Raw genomic sequence first — 18,556 nt, 5'->3', positions numbered from 1 at the left:
CATTCATCTGTTCCTTAACTTTAGTCTCAATTCAGAAGAAATCTCAAACCTAGAGATTCCTGATTTACCCTACGGAGATGAAGAAGTGATGAAACATTCGTGCATCCTCGTCAGATCGGCTGTACTCTTCACAAGAGAGAATCCTGAGGTAGTCGGGGGACACGGTCTTGGATCTAGCAGTTTCGTGCAGCTGGTAATTAAATTTAAGAGTCGAGCGCTGCAGGTGGAAACAGTGCCGCCGAGCACCGGCCACGCGGCAGGTGGGACGAGTGCGGTCGAGCTCGGGCCCTGAGGGTGTTTCCGTGAGTCCCGGGGCGGAAGGGGCTGCGCGCGCGCCCACTCACGGGCACTCTGGAAAGTCTGCGAAGCGCCCGCAGCGGAGCCCGGAGCCGCGTCCGCTCGGCGGCTTCGGCGGCGCCGGGGGTCATCGGAGCGCGAAGCGCCCAGCGCGGCGCCGCAGGACGCCCGCCACGCCCCGCGCCGCCCTGCAGGCGAACGCGGGAGGAGGCGAGGCCCCGCCAGGCCGCCGTAGCGCTGCGGCTCGAGCCGCTCCTCCCGCGCCGCCCTCCGCCCCCTGCCTCCCGGCGCCGCGGCAGCTCTGGGCAGCCAACGCCGCCGCCGCCGCTTCCTCCTCTGCAGCCGTTCGGCCGCTGCGTGACGCGTCGTTTCCTCCCAACATGGCGGCCGGGGCAGGTCGGCGGTGATGGAGGCCAGTCCGCGGCCGCGGCGGGTGCTCGTCCCCACAGGAGCCAGAGCAGCCCTGCTCTCTCCGGGCCTCTGATCCGCCGCCTCGTTTCTCAGTCCCCCAGCCTGACGGCCGCCGGGCTGGGCTCCCTCGCCGTCTCCCGGGCGGAGGGGCGAGTGAGGGGGAAGGTGGTGGTGGTGGGGCCGGGAAGCGACCCCCGGGCCGGGAGAAGCAGAGGTCCCACGGGCGCGGCCCTTTGGGGGACGGCTACGACCTGCGCGCCCCTCGCCCGCCCCGCAGCCGGCCCAGCTCCCCCGCCCCTTCCTGATCCCGCCGCTGCCCTCCACGCCTCCTCCTCTCCCCCACCGCCACCCCCTCTCCTTTCTCTCGGCTCTTCCTCTCCCTCGTCGTCGTCCTCCTCCCCTCCAGCCGCTGGGATCCGCGGGTCGGACGAGCCGCCGCCTTCTTCTCTGCGTCCATGTATGAGGGGAAGAAGACGAAGAACATGTTCCTGACCCGGGCCCTGGAGAAGATTTTGGCCGACAAGGAAGTGAAGAAGGCGCATCACTCCCAGCTGCGCAAAGCGTGCGAGGTGGCGTTAGGTGAGCGGGGAGGAGGCCCGAGGGATGGGGGTGGGGAGGGTGCGGGGCGAGGGGAGGGAGGCCGGCGCGGGAGGTGGGGTCGCCGGGGGCGAGCTGGGCCAGCGCCACTGACCTCCGGGAGGCCAGGCGAAGCTCTGGGGTTGCGTGGCAGGAGTTGACAGTAACTCGGCTCGATGCGGGGCAGGGGCAGGGTGGAGGAGGAATGGCAGTGAGCCGGGCCCGGTAACGCGGCCGGGCTGGGGGGTGGCGGGGGTCGCCTGGGGAATCTGCGAAGGTTTGGTTGGTGGACCGTGCGGTGCGGCCGGGGCATCACCCTTTGTGAAGAGGCAGGACAGGGGCTGCTGTTTATTCGCTGAGAAAATTGAGGTGGAGCTGACTTGTCAAGATGGGGCGTGGGAAGGGTTCCGTCTCGTAATTTCAAATAACTTTTCGTTTAGCGTGGTACTTTGGGAAGAGAGGCTGAAGTTGTTCCCTTGTTGACAGTGTCGAGAAGGGGTTTGCGAGAGGTGCAGCCTGTACTGACATCTCTGCGCCTCCGCCACGGGAAAAACAGAGAGTAATGTTGTATCCGACTGGGCTGACCTGGAAGAACAAGACCTGAGGTTAAGGGGTGGGGGTGGCGAGATAAAAGCGGGGAAGGAAAGGACCTTTAGATAAGCTGGCTTTAGTGACAAGGAAGGGAGGCTTTGAACGGGGGAAATGAACAAGACAATGACACCCACCAGCCACATGTCTGGACCGTGACAGCTGCTCGCAAGCTTGAATTGTGATTTACAGTTCAGACGAAAGGGATCTAGTGTCGTGAAGCCCATAGCAGGGTAAATGCAAACAATACCTACAGCGAGGACTGGCAGATGAGGAATTGTTCAGGAGGACCACTGATGGATCTTTTGCATTCATCAGGAATGAAATCCTTTAAGGAAGGACCAGGACGTTAAACGCAAAGATGAATTCCTAATGCTTGGCTTTAGTTTATAGCGCTGGAAACAGACTAGATTAAGTTGACGAGAAAAGGAAGCGTGTTAAGTGGGTTTGGAAAAAAGCATTCTTAAAAGGGGCAAAAATCCAGAATAACTTGGATGTATGCTAAAGGGTCAAGATAGCTCAAAAGCAACTTTGCCTTTTAATTATTAAAATAAAGACTTTTTAACTTACTGTAATAAGCGGTTTTTTATCTCCTTTTTGGATCCTCTAAAGTGATGTGAGAAGTATTATTGAAGAAATTTTCATTAAATTTTTTTGAATTTTATGTATAATGAATTAAAAAAATTTTTTATCCCTTCATGGATCAGAAGTTCACCTTTTGTTATTCTTGTAGCTAGCAAAAGACTATTCTAAATTTATGAGAGGATGTTGTACAGTGGTAAAAATTGAATTTATAGCTGGGTCTTAAAAGACAAGTTGAAGCAGGATGAGGGAAGGAGTGATTTGGGGAGTTTTTTTTTTTAATTGTTATGTGTAGGTTTTTAAATAACTTGTAGGTTAAAGAAGTTAAGAGTTCAAACTAAAGTTTTAGTTTTTGAGGTCAGATTTTCTGTGTTAAAATATACCTTTCATATACTAAAGTATAAGTATTAGAGTATTAGACTAAGGAAATAGAGTGTTATGTGTGTGTATACATATATATATATATATATATTTTTTTTTTTTTTTTCCCCCCCTCTCCAAAATGCTAATATAAGTATCTGTTCTAAACGGAATGCTTACTGGAAGGAGACTCAGATCCTGGCTTTAAATTGCAGTTCTGTTACATTGCAGCATAGTCAGGTCTCTGGGCCTCAGTTTCCTTCTCTGTACAGTTAGTTAGGATGTTGAACATAGTGGTTGTAATGTTAGGTTCCCCTCTAATGTGCCACGAATGTGAACACAATTGTTTTGTTAACTTGTACATTGAGAGTATCCCTGTCACTCTTGATTGGCATCTTTAGAGGCTTTAATGGCTTGGTCCTTGCTGTTTTGAGAGGGAGGGACTACTTGCTCCTGTCTGCCTTGGCTCTACAAAGATTATTTCAGATTTTGCCAGTTTTTACTTGTTTGTCCCTTCCACATAGTTAGCAGAAGCTTGTGAGGAATGTCCCAGAGTACTTTCTTTACTTGAGACATATAGGGCTTTTTCCTTGTATTTCATAGTTGCATTTAGTCTCCTACAAAATCTCATTGAGCAATCTCATGATAATTAATCCCTGATGACCTTTGTTTCTTCCCTTTTAGTCATCCATGTACATTACCGCCCAAACATAATTTAATAGAGATGACACTTATCTTTGCAGAAAGTATAATGTCCTGTAGTAGATAGTATCCCCAAATGCATCCCTGGAAACTGTCATAGACCTCCCTCTTCCACTTCACTATTGAGACCTGGGTCAGGCCACCTTTGGTTTCTTGATAATCTGTATGGCTAGCAAGCTGGATGGGAAAGTAAACTGGAATGGCCTGGTTTGGTCATTCCTTATCTCTGGGTTGTGAGTGGGTAGGAGTTGGCTGGTAGTGGTAGAGAGGTGGGTGTTGCTGTAACTCTTCTAAACAGACTTTGTAAATAACCCACCTAAATATACCGCCTTCATTTATTCTGTGTGTCGTTCCCCCCACCCCCCACCCCCGTTTTTACTGAGCACCTACCGTATAGCTAAAGGGAACAAGAAGATACATCTAATCCTTTTGTGTTTTAAAATCATGTTAGTGGTGTGTGAGTAGATTTCAGAGCACTATTATTCAAAATTCAGTTACCTTTTAGTAAGATGACCTATAATAAATTGATTTTCTGTAAATTATACTCATGAAATTACAGTTCATCTCATGTTCTTAAGAATACTGTATTTTTTTCTTTTTTCTTTGGTCACAATATAGCTTTTTGGAAACCTTACCTAGATAAGGGGAGATTTTACTTTATTAAAACAAAACCCAATCTCAAAAACACCACATAAAGGAGCTTTTATTTTCATGTAAAGAAAGATAACGAAAACTTTAAAGCAGATTATTGGAAACTTTTGTAAAATTGTCTTACATTTCAGACTTTATTTTGAAGTAAAGTGGTTAAAAAAAAAAAAGAAAAAACAAAATCCTTCTCACCTTGACTTTATTTTGAAGTGAAGTGATTAAAAAACCCAAAACACCAAAATCCCTCCCACCTATGTTGTTGCCGTCAGTGTATAGCCCACAGGCCCAGGAACAGCTCCAGGTTGCCCTCTCTTGGTACCTGCCCCACACCAGCTTTCTGCAGCAGCCACTGAACTTTGCAGAGTCAGGGCCTCCAGGCTGCCCTAGCTTAGCTTGATCCATTCCTGCTCTCTAGAATCCTGAATTAAAAATAGTCTGGCCATCTGCTGGCAGATGAGACAACAGCTGAACTATTTTTAGTTTTAAAGAATTTAGGATTGTTGAGGGATTGGGCTTGAAGGTAGCATTGTTTGTCTTATAGGGAGGGGAGGGTGCAGTTGGGCCGTATTCCAGCCAGGCCTCTAAGTTTCAAGAGTTTCTTTGATGTTAGGGCTATGACTAGTTCAGCTTTTGCCTCTAACATTGAGTATCTGTGAAGATATCCTGCAAATGTTAGGGTGAGTGAGTTCAAGGTTGGAAGCTGGCACTGATAGAAAATAGAAGTGAAAGAGGTGACCAGAAGAAGGTTTTAGAGGCAAGGGAGGCCTGCAGAGGCAGCATTAAGGTTGAGGTCCCTGCAGAGATACTGGGGAATGATGGCAAAAAAGAGGGATTGCTAGGAAAGTAATTTTTGCATCATACAGGGTGTGAATTTGTGTTCATCATGTTCTAAAGTGATCCTGCTGATTTTTTTTATGAGTTTGTTATCTAAGCTTATAGTCTTTTCCAGAAATGTAGATATCAATATCGTATTTAGGCTAAAAACTTAACAAAACTTGCTTTGTTCTGCACCTCCAGTCTTGCCCTTGTTTTGGTTACTGGCGTTCTAAAAAAGAAGTATGAGTCGGCAGGGGCAGGATTATTTGAGTGCATTTGATTTTAGTTTTATGCTACTTCTGGTAATTTTATTAATTTTTGTCACTCTTAACTATTTACCAGAAAATGACTTTGTCTCAAATAATACCCTGCAGACAGTGAATTATCTTAATTATAATTTAAATCCATTAGCAAGTCTCTTTTTAAACCTTCCTTGATATCTAAAATAAAGTGTTTTCAGTAAGTCAGGCTGCCAAAATTTTTGAGGTAGCTAGGAAAGAAGGGCGTGATGAATGAAGTGACTGAAAGAGTATATTAGGTTTGAGTGGAAAAAAATAAGTTTGGGTTACAGTGTATATACTCTTTCCATTGTGGAGATTTATACTGCACATTAACATAGTTAAAATTCTGAAGAGTCCTCTATGAAAAAAAACCGGCTCAGTTTTGCTTAATGAAGTTTTCCCTAAATTTGACCCTTTTCATTATCTGTTAACACCGCTTGGAAACATTGTTCCTTGAAATTTACTTTGGGACACTGTTCAAGGGAAAAAAACCAAATGCAGATAGAATGGCCCTAACTACTGAGGGAACCATTCTTATGTTTTTGGAAAGCAGGAGTTTTGTTGATAGTATCTGAAGAAATGAGGTGTAGTTGGACAGAGTGGTATCAGGATCAGAGGGCCATTTGGTTTCTAGCTCTTTCTTTCCTATCCTGTCTAATGGCAAGCAACTGCTCATCTCCGGTGTTAATGTTTAACTCGTAGAGAAACTTCTGTCGGTAATCATTGTTTCGAACCAGAGTAAAAATGTATTGTGAATGGGAAATAATTTGGGGGAATATTTGTCACAATATTCATCACAGATTGGATGAGGGAATATCTGAAAAGGGGAAACACATGAACAAATTATTGTTGCCATTCCAAGTTAAGTACATTCTTCATTCAGATACTTGGTTGAACTAGTATGGGCCAGGTAGTGTTTCAGCGCTGGGCATAGAGCAGTGAGCCAAATATGCTTTTATGGAAGGTATTTTCTAGTTGAGGCTGAGAGTAAAAAACTGATGTATTGTCAAATTGATAATTGTTATTATCTGAGGAAATAGTTCAGAAAGGTAAAGGGAGAATGACCAGGGGGGCAAGTATAGGTAGGGCTGTCAGGAAAGGCCTTTTCAGGAGGTGACATGTCAGCAGAGATGTGATAGATAGTTTCTCAGATGGCCTGGGTTTCACAGGCAGAGGGAACAGTGATGCTGGTGTTGTGCTTCGTACCTTCCAGGATGAAAGGAACCTTGTGTGGCTAGAGAGAGAGGAGGGAGGAGGAGAGGAGAGCAGCTTTGGCTTTTATTACATCTGTGCTCTAAGTCCCTGGAGAGTTTTACAGGGGGTGACAAAGCAGGTTTACATGTTAAAAGGCTCTCTTTGGCCAGAGGTGATAGTGATTTAGGCTGATGGTGGTGGAGGGAATGAGAATTGGTTGCATTTGAAATATGTATTTTTTTCCCGTGGGGCACAGGGTGCCACATGCAAAGCCTCAGTTCTTTTTTTCGTTGTTGTTGTTGTTTTGATATTCATTGATTTGACTGGTTATGGTTTTAGTTGCAACACATGGGCTCTTCCTAGACCAGAGCTCAAACCGTCTGCATTGGTAGGCGGATTCTCATCCACTGTCACCAGGGAAGTCCTGGAATATACTTTGGAGTTGACAGGATTTGCTGATGGGTTGGTTGCCTGACAACAAACAGAACCAGAACCAGGTTATTGGAGAAGGCGTTCACTATGATGGGGAACACCAGGAGAGAAAACATATTAGTAAAACATTTTATTCAACTCTTTGTGTATTTTAGAATTTTTTAATGATAGAATTTCCTGCTGATATAATAGGATATTTTCTACTGAGAAAAAGGTACACTTAAAACGATAGAACATAGTCTAGTGAGAAGGCACAAAACAATTTCAGATTTGACTTGTCAGTTTTTTCTCTGAGGTTTTTTCCTAAGAGAGCGCGTCTTTCACATTGTTTCAATTACAGTAAACAATTGATCTGGTCCCTTTTCAGGGATAGGAACTTGGCAGATGTAATCAGTTAAAGATCTTGAGATGAAATCATCTTGGATTTAAGGGTAGGTCCTAAGTCCAGTGACTGGTGTCCTATGTAGAGGGAGAAACACAGAGACACACAGAGGAAGAGAGGCATGTGGAAATGGAGGCAGGCAGAGATCAAGGTTATGTTGCTGGAAGCCAAGAGATGCCAGGTGTCACCAGGTTGAGACAGGGCAAGGAAGGATTCTTCCTGGAGCTTTTCATTGGTGGAATGGCTCTGCTAACACCTTTAGTTCAGACTTCTGGCCTCCAGAACTGAGAGAAAACGAATTTCTAATGTTTTAAGCCAAGTTTGTGGTAGTTTGTTAATAACAGTTGTCTTTATCCTGACTTTAGACCCACTTTGATTTGTTTGAGCTTCTCTTTAGAGTGCAGAGTGTACTTGAACAACATGGTGGTTAGGGCACTCTCCCTCCAAGCAGTTGAAAATCCAAGTGTAACTTTACAGTCGGCTCTCCCTATCCATGATTCCGCATCCTTGGATTCAGCCAGCCTTGGATCATGTAGTGTTTCTTAAAGAAAATCTGCATATGAGTTCAGAAGACCAAATGTGTATAAATAATACAATACTGTCTTTGGTCTCTTTCATAAACTTAGAAAGGAATTATTCTCAGGCTTTAATGTTCGTGAGTCTTAGGAAACTTCTTTTAGTAAAAGAGTCCTGGGCCCAAGTGTTTAATTAAAAGTTTTATGTTCTACTTTTGATAAGAATTCACTAATCAGCTGTTTAATAACACTCATCTGTCCACACCTTGCTACGAAATTAATCAGTAAAAATGTAAGCAAGCAAAGTAGTATCATGAAAACCAAGGACTGTTTTCATAGGAGAGTCCTTGTGCCTTTACTCAGTTTGCTTTTAATTACGTGTAAGTCCAATAAGTTTGGCAGTTTACTTTTGTAAAAACATAAATCCTTTTCTTCAAACCATTTTCAAAAGTAGAACTAGGGGTAAAAAAATCACCCATCACAATAGAGGTAACTCTTGTTACCTTTATTAAAAGTTTTATTGAAGTCACAATTTACAGTCTATAAAATATGCCCATTTAAAATATATTTTTTACTAAATTTCATTGAAGTGTGCACCCATCACCATAATCCAGTTTTAGAACATTTCCATCACCCCGGTAAGGGCCCTCATGCCCATTTACAGTTAATCCGAGTTTGCAGACATCCACTAATCCATGTCTTTGCCTTTACTGGAAATCTGTGTGTTATACATATGTGGTCTTTCATGCCTGACTTCACTCAGCATAATGTTTTTGAAGTTCATTCTTGTTGTAGCATGTATCAATATATTTTTTTTTTGCTGAATAGTATTCCATAATGTAGATGTGCCTTATTTTTTTGCTTGTCTTCGCACAATTGATAAGCATTTAGGTTGGACATACAATGCTGCTATGAGTATTCAAGTGTAAATCTTTATTCAGGTCTAATATTTTATTTCTGATAAATACCTAGAAGTGGAATTGCTGAGTCATATGATAACTTTGTTTAACTTTTAAAGAAACTAAGTTGTTTTCCAAAGTAACTGCATCATTTGGCTTTCTCATATAGCCTTGCCAGTCAATATTTTTTATTTTCTGTTTTTGATTTTAGCCATCCTAGTTAAGATGAAGTTATTTCATTCAAACAGTGTTAGCTTTTTGAGGCATTTTTTTTTCCCCCAGACTTTGTACACATACACATGAACAGATAAATTCTTCCAAAAGTTGAGCTATTTAACTTGAGGCGGTAATAGGAGGAAAAGAAATAACTAACATTTATTGAATGTTTACTGTAGTCCAAGTTCTTTGCCAATTAAGTACTTCATTAGCTATATCTCAGTTAGTTGTCAGAACAATCCTGTGCGCTCTGGTGCTATTATTCTTTGCGTTTTGCAAAGGAAGAAACTGAGGTTTAGAGCTGTGTTTAGTACAGTTGGAATGTGTGTGCCTTTTGGCTTAATGTGGCCGTCCTGAACTGTACCCTAAGTCACAGAACTGTTTACAAGTAACAAACTAAAAAATGAGATAAGAGAGCAATCACAGAAAGAAAGGCATGCTAAGAAAAGATAAGAACAAAATACATAAAAGAGAGAGAAACAGTCAACCAACAGCAACAGAAGAAAATATTGCTCTGTACGTTTCAGTGAGTCTTGAGGGTGTTTATGTACTGTGTGTTCATAATGGTGTCCCTGAGTCCATCATGCAAAAAATCATTTTACTGTATGTTCTACCTAGAAAGTCAGACAGATTCTTGTGCATTTCTCTGTGTCTTTTGAAGATTTTTACCAAATTTTAAAGTAAGATTTTTATTTGAGCTCTTTGAAAAATTCAGCTGGGCTCTGACTCCCAAGGACTCTGGGCAGGCTAGCTTTCATTGTTTCTGTAGTCCTATCCCTGTACAAATACACTACTCTCTTGTGCTTTCTTTCTTAATGTTCATAGCATTTCAGATCATTTTAAGAATTGAAATGAAAACAAGATCTTATTAAAATGTCATCTTATGGGAAATTATAGATAAGACTTAACCTAAAAATAACTGGTTGTGTATCTCAGTGGCTTCTTTTATAAGTATACAAATGTAACTTTTGTGTAATTGTCATAATTTTTGGTTGTATAGTCTCATTATTTCATATGCTGTATCTGTGTCTTCCTACCTAGCATTTTAATAAGATGACGTTTATTTAAATGTTTTTGACTTTGGGAGTATTTACATATAAAATTTGCTTCACAGATTTTTCTTTCAGTAATCCCTGCAAAAATTCTTTGAGCATTTTGTTAGGTATGCGGAATTATCTAAACATTAAGATGGAACTCACTGGGGTATTAGAGTGTGGTCACTTACGGTTCTCGTTCTTTAGGCAAAGTTATAAATATAGTTGTGCTGGGTATGACTGTATATACAGCAGAGTATGAGGAAAATAAGTCAGGGTATTCATCCTCTTTAGATTATTGATTTTGATCTATTTTTACTGTAAGCATTCTTTTTCATTGTTTCTTTGCACTTTTTCTTTTTTGTCCTAAAAGTAGGAATTAAAGACATAAAAACTGCCTTTTTATAGTTAGGATAAGTATAATTTTGTTTTCTATAAATTTTATTAATTTTTTTCATACTTTTTTCCTTGATATTTATTAAGGTATAATGAGTTTTATATTTAATAAGTTCACCTTGTCTCAGAATTGATAATCAGGTATTGAAAAGCAATTACTAAGTTAGAAAAGCATTTTATCACATCTTATTCCAGTATTTCTGTTTAGTGCTTAAATTGTATCAAATATGATTGACAAGTCCTCATTGCCCCTTAACTTTTTTATAACGTTTGATTTTCTTTCCCAAATAATTTTAGGATTTTCTTTATTCTTTAATATTGTCTTTATATTCTCTTAGTGACTTATAATACTTAATCAGCATTTCTTACCTTATTCTTGTGTATCAGATAAAAAGTATTGTTACACTTGGGAGTAAGTTGGTTATTTTGTTTCATCTATTTTATTGGGTCCTCATGCTTCTAGTCTCTTTAAGTGTTAATTCTTACATAATTGAGAATGTATTCAATGCAGTGCTAAGCAAAAGCTTAATTGTGATTTCTAATGTGCTTGTTTGTATCTTTAGAAATGGAGATGGAAAACATGCATCGTCTAGTATTAGGTTGGTGCAAACGTTATTACATTTTTGCATTGTTGAAATTTGCCGTTTGATATTGGAATGCATTCTTTTTTTTTTTTAGTTTTTTATTTTTTAAATTTTAATATCTTTAATTCTTACATGCGTTCCCAAACATGAACATGGAATGCATTCTTAAATGTGGTTATGTTATACATCATTTTAACGTGCATTTCTCGCTTTGTTTTTTTTGCTAATGACTTATTACTTGATGTTTATTTATTTTAAACTATGGAAATGATGCTAGACAAAAAGCAAATTCAAGCGATTTTCTTACTTGAGTTCAAAATGGGTAGTAAAGCAGTGGAGACAACTCAAAACATCAACAGTGCATTGGCCCAGTAACTGCTAACAAACATACAGTGCAGTGGTGGTTCAAGATGTTTTGCAAAGGAGATGGGAGCCTTGAAGATGAGGAGCACAATGCCTGGCCGTCAGAAGTTGACAACGACCAATTGAGAGTCGTCATCAAAGCTGATCCTCTTAACGACTACATGAGAAGTTGCCAAAGAACTCAAGGTTGCCCATTCTATAGTTGTTTGGCTTTTTGAAGAAAACTGAAAAGATGAAAAAGCTTGATGAGTGGGTACCTCATTAGCTGACTGCAAATCAAAAAAATTATCACTTTGAAGGGTTGTCTTCTCTTATCCTATGCAACAACAATGGACCATTTCTCAATCCGATTGTGACGTTCACTGAAAAGTGGATTTTCACAGTGGATTTTCAACCGGTTGTCGCCGGTTGGTCTGAGAAGACACTCCAAAGCACTTCCCAAAGCCAAACTTGCACCAGAAAAAAAAGTCATGGTCACTTTGGTGGTCTGCTGCTCGTCTGATCCACTGCAACTTTCTGAATCCCGGCAAAACCATTACATCTGAGAAGCATGCTCAGCAAATTGATGAGCTGCACCAAAAACTGCAGTGATTTAGCGGCTGGTATTGGTCAGCAGAATGGGCCCAATTCTCCACGACAATGCGCTACCGCACCTTGCACAACCAGTGCTTCAAAAGTTGAATGAATTGGACTGTGAAGTTTCGCCTCATCTGCCATATTCACCTGACCTCTTGCCAACTGACTACCACTTCTTCAAGCATCTCAACAACTTTTTGCAGAGAAAATGCTTCCATAACCAGCAGGATGCAGGAAAAGTTTTCCAAGAGTTCATCAAATCCTAAAGCACATATTTTCATGCTACAGAAATAAACTTATTTCTCATTGGCAAAAATGTGTTGATTGTAATTGTTCCTAATTTGATTGATAAAGATGTGTTTGACCCTAGTTATAATGAGTTATAGTGATATAAAATTCATGGTCCAAAACCACAATTACTTTTGCACCAACCTATTAATAGAACAGAAATAAGATGTAATATGTTTGATACCAGTTAATAATTAAATTAGCACTTGTTAATAATTAAGCTTTTAAAGCATATACCAGTTCCAAAATGGGTATTTTTTAAATTTTCTTTTCCCACAGTGGGTATTTTATAATGATTAGAGAACAGAAGTTTTACAGTAAATACTGTGTCTGCAGATTATTTTGCCAGGAGAGACAGGGACAGAAGGTAAACTTACATTATCAGAATGTACTTTTTTCCTAAATGCAGTGATGAGTCTTTGTGTTTGGATATATGAAGTGAAAAAGTATTTTATTCTCCGTTCCCATCTCAGGTCTCATTTTTATGGCTATTGGGGAAGTCTTGAATGGCAGATTAGAAAGAAAGGTACTTTTGTTAGTAATGTGTAGCAACGCACACACACACACACACACGAGCTTGCTTGGCAGGAGTACTGGAGTGGGTTGCCGTTTCCTACTCCAGGGGATCTTCCCACCTCAGGGATCAGACCTGCTTCTCTTGCATCCCCTGCATTGGCAGGCAGATTTTTACCACTGTACCTGCCGCCTGGGAAACCCCAGTGTGCAGCATATGCTTCCTTACAAAGTCAGTGAACATCCCAGAACCAAAGCTTTTGTATGTGGTCATATCTTCATTGAGTTGTTTTCCTTTTGAAATAGTCAAAGCAAAGATTTTCAGTTTTTTAAACTTTCTTGTATGTTTCAAAAAGCACACTTGATTAGGTGATCAATAATGCTGCAGTCTGGTTCCTTATAATAAAGTTTGGCATTCAAATCATAACCCTTATAATTCTTTTTGTTTGTTTTTTCTTGTTTTGAATGAAAAATGTCTTTAGGAAAGATTAGTCTTTTTCTGTTTTATTACTAAGTTAAAATTACATTCATGAATATTTTCTGAACAGTTTAGGATTTTATGTCAAATTGAATATCTTTTTAAAATGCTTCTACACTGGTTTCTTTTAATTTGGTCTTAGTGAAGTTTTTTATTTTTAACATTTCTTAAGGTTGTATAATTGTTCATTTATAACATTATGACAAATAAGGAGCTTTGATTTTTGCCATTTATGTATGCCTCCTGCTGTTCTGTGTCATGAAGTTCTCTCTCACTAGTTTGCTTGACCAAAGCTTCTTAATGTATATTTTGTTGATTCAGTAAATTAATGTCCCCAAGTATTTTGTCTAGGATAGTCACTGTTAATAATTTGGCTTTCCAGAAGATGAATTAAAAAAACAAAAATCTTCTGAGTTTGGAAATTAAATGTCAAGAATGTTTGCTTTTCCTCAGTTTTTCCATTTTTTTTAAATTAGTTTTTATCCTAAACTTTTCATTAAAAAAAATCGCAGTATTTCAGTTCATTTTATGGGAACCATTCCTTTTATGTTCATTTCCTACCTGATTCTTTTTTCTTTTCTCCTTCTCAAACCTTCATAAAGACATATTTGAAAGCTGTTGAAACAATTTAAAGAGAATCAGTGGGTAATCTGACATCTGGTTAGCAACCTTTGATGTGACCTTCCAAATGACCACTAACTTGTAGAAATGGAGGAAAATTTACTATGTTGTGGAAAACCGTATTGATAGTAGTCTTACTAGACCCAGGAGGAATGAATGAAACTAAAAGAATGAGAGAAAAGAGCACAGGTATGGAGGACAGAAACCAAAACTATTCCACGTGAATAGTTTCCTAAACACAGAACAAGAAAATTAAAAATTGGAAATTACAAACAGAAGAATAATCAAAGACATAATAAAGAAAACTTCACCAAGAAACACCTATGTATGAAAACTGCCGTATCCCAGAAAGAAGAAAACTCAATGTAAAGAGACTCTTACAAGTTTCAGTCTAGCAGTATTATTTAAAATTAAAGAGAATAAAAAGAAATGTCCTATGAATTTCTAGGCAGAGATAATAAGCTTTCAAAGAAGCAATTGTAAGTTTTTAGTTAAGATTACAAGTTTCACCCTAGGTAAATAGGGTGAAATAATAGAAATGTGCTAAATAATAGAAGTGTGCTGAAAATGATAGAATAGCAACTCTGCTAATAAATTCAGATACAGTGTTTTATAAAGTGAAATATATATATATATTTTAAATTGGTCTTACTTCACCTCTTTATTTTCCCTGTTTCTTTTTTCCTCTCCTCCTATCTCCTTCATCTCCACTCCTCTCATTCCTTTTATCTTAAATTCTACTTCTAAAAAATTGTTAGAAAATAATGATGCATGTTGTGAAGATAGATGTACAGATTTATTCATCTTTGTGATTTAACATATTTTTCCTAAACCGTCTTTTATTTGCAGTCTTTTGTTGATTTCTGTAGAGCAGAGTGAATCAGTTATCCATGTATCCACTTTTTAAGATTGTTTTCCTGTATAGGTCATTACAGAATACTGAGTAGAGTTCTCTATGTTCTACAGTAGATCCTTACTAGTTGTATCTATCTTATAGTGTGTGTATGTCAATCCCAATTTATCCCTCTCCTTTCCTCCACACACTGTAATCATAAATTTATTTTCTATATCTGTGCCTCTTTATGTTTTGTAAGTTCATTTGTACCATTCTTTTAGATTCTGCATGTTAAAGTGATATCATATGATATTTTTCTCTGACTGACTTCACTCAGTATGACAATCTCTAGGTCCATCTATGTTGCTGAAAATGTTATTATTTCATTCTTTGTTAATGGCCAAGTAATATTCCACTGTGTATATGTACCACGTCTTTTTTATCTGTTCCTCTCTTGATGGACATTTAAGTTGCTTCCATGTCTTGGCTATTGTAAATAGTGCTGCCATGAACACTGGGGTGCATATATCTTTTTGAATTACGATTTTCTCTGGATATATGCCCTGGAATGGGATGGCTGTATCATATTATAGCTCTATTTAGTTTTTTAAGGAACCGCCATACTGTTCTTCATAGTGGCTGTACAAATTTACATTCCCACCAGTGTAGGAGGGTTCACTTTTTTGATGATGACCATTCTGACTGATGTGAAATGATACCTTGTTCTAGTTTCGATCTGCATTTCTCTGATAATTAGTGATGTTGAGCATCTTTTAATGTGCTTTTTGACTGTCTGTATGTTATCTTTGAAGAAATGTCTAGTTAGATCTTACACCCATGTTTTAATTGGGTTTGTTTTGTTTTGTTTTTTAATATTGAGCTGCATGAGCTGTTTATATATTTTGGAGAACAAACCCTTGTCCATCTCTTCATTTGCAATGTTGGTTGTCTTTTTGTTTAAGGTTTCCTTTGCTGTGCAAAAGCTTTTAAATTTAATTAGGTACTATTTGTTTTTGTTTAAACATTATTCTAGGAGGTGGATCAGAAAAGATCTTACTGCAATTTATGTCAAAGTATTCTGCCTATGTTTTCCTCTAAGAATTGTATAGTATCCAGCTTTACGGATAGGTCTTTAATCCATTTTGATTTTATTTTTGTATATGGTGTTAGGGAGTATTCTATTTTCATTCTTTTACAAGTGGTTGACCAGTTTTCCCAGCACCACTTATTGAAGAGACTGTCTTTTCTCCATTGTATATTCTTGCCTACTTTGTCACTGATTAGGTGGCCACAGGTGCGTGGGTTATCTCTGGAGTTTCAGTCTTTTTCCATTGATCTATATTCCTGTTTTTGTGCCAGTATCATATTGTTTTGATTACTTTAGTAGTATAGTATGAGGCAGGGAACCTGATTCCTTTAGCTCTGTTCTTCTTTTTCAAGATTGCTTTCACTATTGAGAGTCTTTTGTGTTTCCATGCAAAATGTAAAATTTTTTGTTCTAATTCTGTAAAAAATGCCGTTGGTAATTTGATAGGAATTGCATTGAATCTATAGATAGCTTTGGGTTGTATAGTCATTTTCACAATATTGATTTCTCCAATTCAAGAACATGGTCTCCCTCTCCATCTGTGTGTGTCATCTTTGATTTCTTTCATCGGTGTCTTATAGTTTTTCAAGTATGGATCTTTTGCCTCCTTCAGTTCAGTTCAGTCACTGAGTCCGTGTCTGACTCTTTGCAACCCCATGGACTGCAGCACGCCAGGCCTCCCTGTCCATCACCAACTCCCGGAGTTCACCCGAACTCATATCCATTGAGTTGGTGATGCCATCCAGCCATCTCATCCTCTGTCGTCCCCTTCTCCTCCTGCCCCCAATCCCTCCCAGCATCAGGGTCTTTTCAAGTGAGTCAGTTCTTCACATGAAGTGGCCAAAGTACTGGAGTTTCAGCTTCAACATCAGTCCTTCCAATGAACACCCAGGACTGATCTCCTTTAGAATGGACTGGTTAGGTAGGTTTATTTCTAGCTATTTTATTCTTTATGATGTGATGGTAAATGGAATTGTTTCTTAATCTCTCTGATCTTTCATTGTTAGGGCATAGGAATGCATAGATTTCTGTGTATTAATTTTGTATCCTGCAACTCTACCAGATTCATTCATGAGCTCTAGTAGTTTTTTGGTAGCATCTTTAGGATTTTCAATGTATAGTATCATGTTATCTGCAAACAGTGATGGTTTTACTTCTTTATTTCCAATTTGGATTCCTTTTACTTCTGTTTATTTTCTAATAGTCATGATTAGGACCTCCAAAGCTGTGTTGAATTAAAGTGGTGAGGGTGGACATCGTTGCCTTGGTCCTTGTGTGTGTGTTTGTGTTTTAATTGCTAAGTTGTGTCCGACTCTTGAGATCCCATGGACTGTGCCTGCCAGGCTCCTCTCTCCATGGAATTCTCCAGGCAAGATTACTGGGTTGGGTTGCCATTTCTTTCTTCAGGGGATCTTCCGAACCCAGGGATTGAACCTGGGTCTCTGGCACTGCAAGTAGATTTTTTACCATCTGACCAACAAGGGACGCCCCTAAGCCCACTTTCAGGAGAGTTTTTAGTTTTTGTTTTTGTTTTGTTTTGTTTTGTTTTAAATCATAAATGGACATCAAAAGCCTTTTCTGTGTCTGTGGAGATGATAACCATATGATTTTTATTCTAAAAATTGTTAATGTTGTATATAACTTTGATTTTGCCTATATTGAAGAATCCTGCATCTCTGGGACAGATCCCACTTGATCGGAGTGTATGATCTTTTTTCTTTGGCTGTGCGAGGTGACATGTGAAACTTTACCAACTGGGGATCAAACCATGCCCCCTGCATTGTAAGTGTGGAGTTTTAATCACTGGACCGTCAAGAAAGTCCTGTACAGTCCTTTAAATGTATTGTGAATTTGTGTTTGCTAGTATTTTGTTGAGAGCTTTTGAGTATACGTTCATCAGTGATACTGGATTGTAATTTTCTTTTTTTGTGATATCTTTGCCTGGGTTTGGTATCAGAGTGGTATTGTAGAATGAGCTTGGGAATGTTCCTTCCTCTGCTATTTTTTGAAAGAGTTCAAAAGGCTAGGTGTTAACTCTTCTGTAAATGTTTGATAGAATTCACCTATAAAGTCATCTGGTCCTGGACTTTGTTTGTGGAAACATTCTTAATCTGTTTCAATTTCAGTATGCTTGTGATTGGTCCATTCATGTTTTTTGTTTCTTCCTGGTTCACTCTTGGTAAAGGTTATATCTTTTTAAGTATTCATCTGTTTTTCCTAAGTTGTCCATTTTATTGGCATATTGTTACTTGTAATCTTTTATGATTCTTTGTATTTCTGTGGTGTCCATTATAACTTTTTTTCATTCTAATTTTATTGATATGAATTCTCTCCCCTTTTTCTTGATGAGTCTGGCTAAAAGTCTATCAATTTTATCTTCTCAAAGAATCAACTTTTAGTTTCATTGATCTTTGCTAGTGTGTTCTTTGTTCCTGTTTCATTTATTTCTGCTCTCTATGGTTTCTTTCCTTTTGCTAACTTCGGGTTTTGTCTTTCTCTCGTTGCTTTAGGTGTAGGGATAGGTTATTTGTTCGAGATTTTTCTCGTTTCTCTAGGTAGGATTATTGTATTCCTATAAACTTCACTTTTAGAACTGCTTTTGCTGTGTACCTTGGGTTTTGGATTGTTGCATTTTCATTGTCATTTTGTCTGTGGGTGTTTTTTTTATTTCCTCTTTGATTTCTTCAGTGATCCATTGGTTATTAAGTAACATTGCTTAACCTCCATGTGTTTGTGTTTTTTACAGATTTTTTCCTAGAATTTATTTCTAATCTGATAGTGTTGAGGTTGAAAAAGGTGCTTGATATGGTTTCATTTTTCTTAAATTTACTGAGGTTTGATTTGTATCCCAAGATGTGATTTGTCCTGGACAATGTTCCATG

General features: G+C 39.1%; 1 protein-coding gene across 2 annotated transcripts in view; it reads left to right on the top strand.

The window, feature by feature from the left end:
* The first annotated feature begins 221 nt into the window (after window positions 1–221).
* ARFGEF1 (ARF guanine nucleotide exchange factor 1) overlaps window positions 222–18,556 on the top strand; it is a 131,762-nt gene continuing 113,427 nt past the window's right edge. For both annotated transcript variants that reach the window (XR_011259004.1, XM_069600139.1), the window contains exon 1: window positions 222–1,287. Coding sequence is in view for 1 of the 2 variants with exons in the window: in XM_069600139.1 (XP_069456240.1) it covers window positions 1,164–1,287 (124 nt within the window). In the remaining variant the exon portion in view is untranslated. The remainder of the gene's footprint in view (window positions 1,288–18,556) is intronic.

This window comes from Ovis canadensis, chromosome 9, assembly GCF_042477335.2.
Source record: "Ovis canadensis isolate MfBH-ARS-UI-01 breed Bighorn chromosome 9, ARS-UI_OviCan_v2, whole genome shotgun sequence".
In the NCBI taxonomy this organism is placed as follows: Eukaryota; Metazoa; Chordata; class Mammalia; order Artiodactyla; family Bovidae; genus Ovis; species Ovis canadensis.
The sequence above is the reverse complement of the archived record's forward strand: the minus strand, read 5'-3'. Positions and strand labels throughout refer to the sequence as shown.